The sequence below is a fragment of the Salarias fasciatus genome, chromosome 6, assembly GCF_902148845.1.
Source record: "Salarias fasciatus chromosome 6, fSalaFa1.1, whole genome shotgun sequence".
In the NCBI taxonomy this organism is placed as follows: domain Eukaryota; kingdom Metazoa; phylum Chordata; class Actinopteri; order Blenniiformes; family Blenniidae; genus Salarias; species Salarias fasciatus.
This window is the reverse complement of record NC_043750.1, coordinates 10751647-10759254: the sequence shown is the minus strand read 5'-3', so window position 1 is coordinate 10759254 and position 7608 is coordinate 10751647. Positions and strand designations below refer to the sequence as shown.

The 7608-nt window shown below is 44.0% G+C and overlaps 1 protein-coding gene across 1 annotated transcript; it reads right to left on the bottom strand.

The window, feature by feature from the left end:
* Positions 1 to 2935: 2935 nt before the first annotated feature.
* On the bottom strand, positions 2936 to 5272 carry LOC115389512 (toll-like receptor 2). Its single transcript, XM_030092910.1, has one exon. It carries the CDS (start codon positions 5270 to 5272, stop codon positions 2936 to 2938), a length of 2337 nt encoding a protein of 778 aa, XP_029948770.1.
* Positions 5273 to 7608: the final 2336 nt, after the last annotated feature.

The window sequence follows — 7608 nt, the reverse complement described above, 5'->3', positions numbered from 1 at the left end:
CTCCTCCTCCTGGACTTCAGACTCTTCATCGTCCTCCTCTTCCTCCTCCTCCTCATCCTCCTCCTCTCTCTCTTCCCTCTCCTCTGACTTTCCCTCCAGGCCTTGCTCTCCGTCTTGCGGGGAGTGTGAGTGCTGGAAGATCATGGGGAGGTAGGCTGGAGGTGGAGCCTGAGTGAAGAAGTTCCTGACGATCCCGGCGGCCATGTTGGCTCAGAACCCTGGGAAGAGAAGAGCGGAAGTGAGAATTTTATGAGAAACGAATGTGAAATCAGAAAAATAACCAAAAAATAAACTACATGGAGATTCTGGATTACCTAAAGAGGTGCAAATGAAGCTTAAACAAGAAGTCGGATGTGTGAATGTCTCTGATGAAACCTGCCTCTGACGGCTGGAGCTCATGACTCTGGTCCGGCAGCAGCGTGACTCTATTTATACCTCAGAATACTCCGCCGAACGAGGCGACTTCCCCCGCAAATATTTGAGTGCCGTGCTGGTCAAACACACTTTATTTACTCTATCACTGGGTAACCAGGGAGGGGGTCTGGGGCTAATGGATCCCCTGCTAGGGGACGATGGAGAGCTGTTAAACACACACACACGCGCGCGCACACACAAACACATCATTGCTTTTTTTTTTTTTTTTTTCCGTGGCTGTTATCAGGCTAGTTAAAGGATAAAAGAGCATGAAATCGAATCACATGCTGTTTTGACTTCTGGAGGGGGAACGCTCTGGACCCAGCCTCACCCAGACACGCCCCACCCTGCTCTCACACACACACACACACACACACACACACACACACACACACACCGCCCTCACACCGGGACGCACTCTGAGGGTTTCTTTAATGGAAAGCATAAAGACTCAAGAACAGGCGCGCTGATTGAACAACAACAACTTTTTAGAAATGATATAATGACTGCATGCTCAGTGGCTCAGTCCTCATTCTATTTGTGGCACTCAGTGAGGAATTATTGTGAAATAATTAAGAGAAATACTATAAAATATATAGTTTCATTAAAAAAAAAAAAAACAAAACGCTAAACTTCCAAGAAAAGCTAAACATTTTTCACCTGTGGATTAATACCGTTAATACTATTATTAATACTATTAATACCAGCCACCTGAAGTTGGTATTGAGATGAATAATTATGTGATACCAATTTAAAGCTTTGTTTTGGCTTTTGCTTCAGGAACATAATAGGAAGCTTTCTTTGTCTTTTCCAACCTTGTCGTTGTTGTTGTTGTCAAATTACAAGTAAGTAATTTGCGAATGGTTTGTTTAATAAATCCTGAGTCAAACTTAAATTCTATTTAAAACTTCAGAGTATTTTCAAAAAAGATGACAGTGGTTAGGATACACTAATGAAATAAACCAATCACAATATCTCTAATCACTGAACAAAATACATACTTTGTCTTTTTTTTTTCTCCACCTTTCTTTAACCAGGCAAGTCAGTTCAGAATGAGTTCTCCTTCACAATACCAACCTGGCCATGAGGTTACAAGGCATGAAGAAAGACAGAAACAAATATGCAGAAACAACCGTAATACAGAATCATCTACTAGAACACTTTGTCTGCGTACATGAGGAGAGGAACACTTCAGCAGCTCCTAATTCCGATAAAGACGAAGTTAAGGTTTAGCTAAAGCATCAGAAAGACTCCTTTAATTAAATGTTTCAACAAAAATAAATAAATAATAAAAGACAAAAAAAAAATCACAACATTACAGTTTGATCACTACAAATTAAGTTAAATGAATAGTAGTTTATTTATTAAAAGAACAAAAAAACACTTTCATGCATTCAACAATTTAATGAAACTTTTCAAATCTCTCATTAACATTTTACTCAGAAAAAAAATCAGTAGAAACTCTGAAGCAGCGATCAAGTGTCAGAAATCATTTCAGCTTCATCATTTGGACAAGAGAAACATTTGATCTCATAACTTCTGGTGCATTAAGAATTATAGAGAAATATTTATATTGAGTGAAAGCTGAATGTTAGGTTATATAAACTCACAGATTGACTTCTGCAAAGATAGATTCAACCGTGTGTGTGTGTGTGTGTGTGTGCGTGTGTGTGTGTTATCAGGACTGCCTGACTCCCCTGGCCTGCCTGTCATCAGTATCCAGGCTTCTGTGTTGGTTTTACGACCAAAGATCAATAGAAACAATATGTCAGCTCTCAAGAGCCTGACAATGAATTACACACGCTTTTAGACACACAAGCACATGGACACACACACACACACACACACACAAAGCTTCACGTCCATCATTCGTTTTAAATTTAGATTTCATGCAGAGTAAAATAGTCTTAAGGAAACCTTTTTTATCTTTTACTGATTTTGTATCTATTTATATGTAAAGATTTTTTGTAGAATATTTGGAATTATTTACTGAGTGAATTTCCCAAATCTTAATATTTGCATTCAGTAATCAACGTTACATTTGTTCCTGTTGATTTTTTTCATGCATTTTTCCATCTTTTTATGTTTTGTTCAAAAATGAAATCACATGAAATTACTTTTACTTCAATCTAAATGAGCTATTTGTGAGGAGATATGCACAGACCAGCCACAACATTATAACCACCTGTCTAATGCAAGTGAAGTCGGCTTTGAACCCTTCACGTCTCGCTTCTTGGGCAATTTTTAATAAAAACTACCACTCAGACCTAATTTAGCCATCAAAATTCAGCCCCTGTTAGATTCATCTGAATCTTTTCACCTATTCTGCTTCATGCAGGTTAACCTTTGATATAAAATGTTTCCTCGCTATGGAGTCCATCTCAGCACTACTAGGTGCAAAAAGAGATCATTTTCCTCATAAGAGGTCATAATTTCAAGCCTGATGGACGTATGTGCAGAAAACATTTACAACACAGAACGTTAAAATGGGTTAGAAAGCAAATGACTGCGTGATTGATCGTCAGTCGTGTCTTTGAATTGCTGCTCTCAGTCTCTTCCAGAAAGCGGCGAGCTGACCGCCGTCCGCTGGCCACTCCAGGTACGTCCTGGAGTTCATGGCTCTCCGCAGCCTGCAGAACTTCTTGGGGATGGTTCTCTTGTCGATGGGCTCCAACAGGATGAGCACCACCGTGTCGTCGTTCTGGTCAAACAGCCTGAAGTGGGTGTAGTCCAGCTCGTACACGCACCATTCGCTCCTCACAAAGTGGCGAGACAGGACGAAGAGCGTCCTGTGGCTCTTCTCGATGGCGTCCATGATGTTGTCAAGGATCCACCCTCCGGGGAGGAAGTCCCTCTTGTGCAGGCAGAGTCGGACCGGGGGGTGGGACTGCTCCAGCTCCGGGACCAGATGCGTCTCCACCCAGGCGGAGTCCATGTCGCTGTAGGACACGAAGGCGTCGTACTGCGGCGGCCCCTTCTTCAACCTGGGCTTCCTCTTGGCTCTCAGCCAGGCGCAGGTCATCCTGATGTACCACCCGACGCTGAACCGGCGCCACGCTGCCGCAGCGAGCAGACACACTCCCAGAATGCCCGAGCAGAGCGCGGCCAGAGCCGAGGCCGTGTGGCACCGGAACGCCGGCAGCCTCACGTCGGACACCCGCCGCCCTCGCTCGGCGTCGGGCGAGCTGCAGACGTAAAAGTCCAACTCTCCTCCGAGCAGCTTCCGATGATTCATTCGGCCGCCCGTCATGAAGGCAACAAACTCGCACGAACAGAAATATGGATTTTCGCCGGCCTTCAGTCTCCTCAGCGCCTTGTAAGCCTGAAGATCTTTGCTGCTGAGTTTCTGTAAGTTGTTGTTCTGAACGGAGAGAACTGTGAGACGAGGGTACAGTCCTCCCGCCGGCAAATTACCGATCTTGTTCCCGGAGACGTCCAAGTGTGTGAGAAACGGTAATTCAGTGTCGAACTCAGTCAGGTGATTGTTCGACAGATCGAGAACTCGCAGACTCGGCGGCAGACACCGAGTGACCGCGGTCAGGTGACACGAAGAGAGGTTGAGGAAGCGGAGGCTGTCCGGCCAGCGGCAGCACTCAGGCATGTCCTTCAACCTGTTTCCGCTCATGTCGATGTTTTGAAGCTTCGGCAGCTCGGCGAAGAGACGGCTGCTGACGGACCGCAGGTGATTCCTGCTGACGTTGAGGGTTCGCAGGCCCAGCAGGACGCCTCCGCCGTAACACATCAGCTCACTGAGGGTCAGATCGCTGAATATGTTGTCGCTGATATCCAAAAACTGCAGCTCTGTGAAATCGATGCTGACTTCGCAAGGAATCGCAAACCAGTTGGAGTTGAGCAGGGACACCCTGCGCGCCAATGTCATCAGAGACTTCAGGAAAACCAGTGATGGAAAGTTGTAGAAACTGGTGACTTCTATGTTTTTCAAGACGATAGCCTCCAAACTGTGCATTTGCAACTGATCCAGAGAGGCCGTCTCGTGAGTTTGGAGCATCTGCACGCCGTCCAAAGTCAACGAAGTTAGATTAGAGCGCGACAGCAAATTCAGGATCTCCTTACAAGCTGCGACTGACATGTTCACATTTCTGAAGACAATGCTTGTGGCGCCGAGATTGGCAGCAAATCCGAACGGGGACACGAGGGTTTTCCTCAGGAAAGACGTGTCTGTGAAAGTCAGAGTTGTGTTTGGATACACAACGTCCGACAGTATGGATCGCACAATCGCCGGGTTCCTCGCAAACACACCGTTCAGATCAAGCGTCACCAGGCCGATTGGCCCGGTTTCCTTCAGACCTCCTTCCTCGTACTCCTGCAGATTCCTCCCATCGAAGAACAGCTGGTCAACGTCAGAGAGGCCCGAGAAGTGTCCTCTCTTGACGGACTGGAGGGACGCCCCTCCCACCTGTAGAATCCTCAGCCTCCTCAGTCCCTGGAAGACGTTGCCGTCACCCACCGTTGTGTATTTGTTCCCTAAGAGATTCAAGTACAGCAGAGAAGAAAGCTTCTGGAACCAAGCGGAAGACAACGTCTCCAGTCTGTTGTGGGACAGGTCCAGTCTCTCCAGACGAATCAGGGGGACGAGCGCTTCGTCCTGGACGCTTCGGATTTCGTTGTTGTTCATGAGCAACGCCTTCAAACTGCCGTATGTCAGGAAGTCGTGCTTCAGTATTTCCTCAAGTCGGTTGAAGGAGAGATCGAGATCAGAGACGAGCGGCGAGGCGGCCGCAGGGACCCTGGTCAGGTTCTGTCTGGAGCAGTCGCAGCTCGTCCCTTCACAGCGGAGACACCGAGGCGGGACGAGCGAGAAGCTCTGAGCGACGAGCAGCAGCACAACACACTTCATCTTCACTTATCTTCAGCTCCTGGAACATAAACACAGAACAGTTTTATTTTATTTTATTTCTCCTCTATTTCTGTAATAATGACTGTCCTGTACACTAGCAGACTGAAAATTGCAGCTAATTCTGCACAAAGACTTGTTGACATAAATCACAGTTGGAAGTTGTTGCTAGTAAACAGGAAGTGAATTATTTTGTTGCAGCTCGGCTTCCTTACTTAAAAAAAAAACGAGGAATCGCAGCCGCTCATGGGAATCCTGAAACAATAAAGTGAAATAAAACAGTTACGACAGTAACTGTTCATTATGTGAGGATCTTAAATGAAAATAAGCCGTCTGCAGTGTTATTATTCCTACTTCTGCTTTCTTTGTGTGGTGACGGGAAAGAGAACCAGAACACCATCAGTTGTAGATTGAAGGATGATTACTAACACGCTGTATTGTTTCAGTGGTGTTTTTCCAGTAAAAGCTGATTCTCACCCTCTAAACTGTGACAATCTGAGGCAAAACACACTTAGAAAGTGGCAGAAAACACTTTTTGTATTTTATATTTTTATATCATTAAAAATGTTCTACTCTCATGTTATTTTGAAAAATTGTTTTTAAAATGTAAAGATGAAAAAACTGCTGTTTGGAAATCAGAACTAACAGTCATTAAGTTTGCAATAAAAAGACTTTGACACTGTGGAATTGAATTTAACTGCAAGTAAAAGCTCTGCTGTTAAAATCGAACAATCAAAATATCATTCTGAACTATTTTCTTGAATGTCGGCTCATTTTAGTCACGCTCGGTATTTAAATGGGAGGACAGAAAGAGGAGTGTGTGGCTGACTGAGAACACACACACTTTAAACTCGCTGGATTCCCACTTAGTTTTTTTTTTTTGTCTTTTCCGCAAATACTCAATGTTAAACAAAATTTTTTTGGAGAGGTCAGTAAAGACTAAATAGTATTAATCAGATTATAGGAGTAACTCAGTAACACCTTTTATTACATGGTGAATATTTTTGTAGTTTGCATGTTCTCTCTGGGTGGGCTTGTGCTTCCTGTCCACATTCTGCCCTCACCTATAGTCAGCTTGGATTGATAATAATCTTGCGCATGATCAAGGATGGATGGATATTTTTTACTCTGGATCAAATTCAAAAGTCACTATTTATTCTGCATCATGTTTTTTTTCCCCATTCAATAATAAAAGCCCCCATAATATTAACAACATTCACATTTCACTTAACTTATATTTACTACATTATCAGAAAACAGAGTAAAAAAAATTGCAAATAGCATTAAAAATCCCTACATGACACAATAAATGATAAAAAGTAAAGGTGGAATACCTCAAAGAGCCTCAGGTGAAACGTCTCTCCTCTCAGTGCGGTTCAGCTCATTAATGATTTCCTCACTTACGGACGTGAAACACAGTGACAACAGGAACAACAGGAGGGTCACTGGTCTGCAGGCACACCACAGACAGAGAACCTAATAAAATACGTTAATGCAATACAGAGTTTTTTTTATGTGAAGTTCAGGAGGATTTTCAACCGATTTCTTTTTTTTTCCACTATCATCCAGAAAATGAAGCGATGAACTATCAGACTCGCCCCGCTTCAGCTTGAATCACTTCCAGCCACCTTCGACTCGAGCTTGGATCAAACAGCCTGGAGAAAGACGGGCCTCCGACGGCTCGTGAAGCCTCTGATGAGCATGTCACATCTGAACACGTCCCAAAAAAAAAATTCTGCCACAGATATCCCATCATCACTGGAGAAAACTCACAGGAAGAACATGCAAACTACACACTGAGGCCTTCATGAACGTTTTGTGATGAAACCAGCTAAAACACCATGATGCTTCTATTCTTCAAACACGTGGAACATCAACCGGATTCAGTGTAGATTTGCGCAGCGTACACACACGCCGCGATGTGGATGTTAATGTGATGCAAATGTTCACTCAGGAAACCAGCCGTGTGAAGTTATTCAAAATAACCTTCACGGTATCATCAGACGTCAGATACTGCAGTGTTTCCTCTTTAGTTTAACCCTGATCAGTGTGTGTGTGGGGCTTTTTTTTTCTGTTCAGTGAGGGGAGGATCAGATGAAGGAGATGAATGGCTGAGGGGGAGGTTATCTGATCAGGCCGGACTGTAAACTCAGTGCCAAGAGTCTTCATGAAGAGATAAAGTGCTGAGAGGACAGAGGAGCCTGTTTCTGATATCAGGAGGGAAAAAGAAGTGATGAGAAAACAGAGCGTAAAGAAGAGAGGCTGCAGGGATTAAAGCAAAGTACTCATGATTCTTTTTTAAACTTAAATCTTATTTTTAGTTTTCAATTTGAACCTTT

Excerpts from the sequence above, each read along its gene's own strand:
- LOC115389512 (XM_030092910.1), bottom strand. The coding sequence starts at position 5,272 with ATGAAGTGTGTTGTGCTGCTGCTCGTCGCTCAGAGCTTCTCGCTCGTC.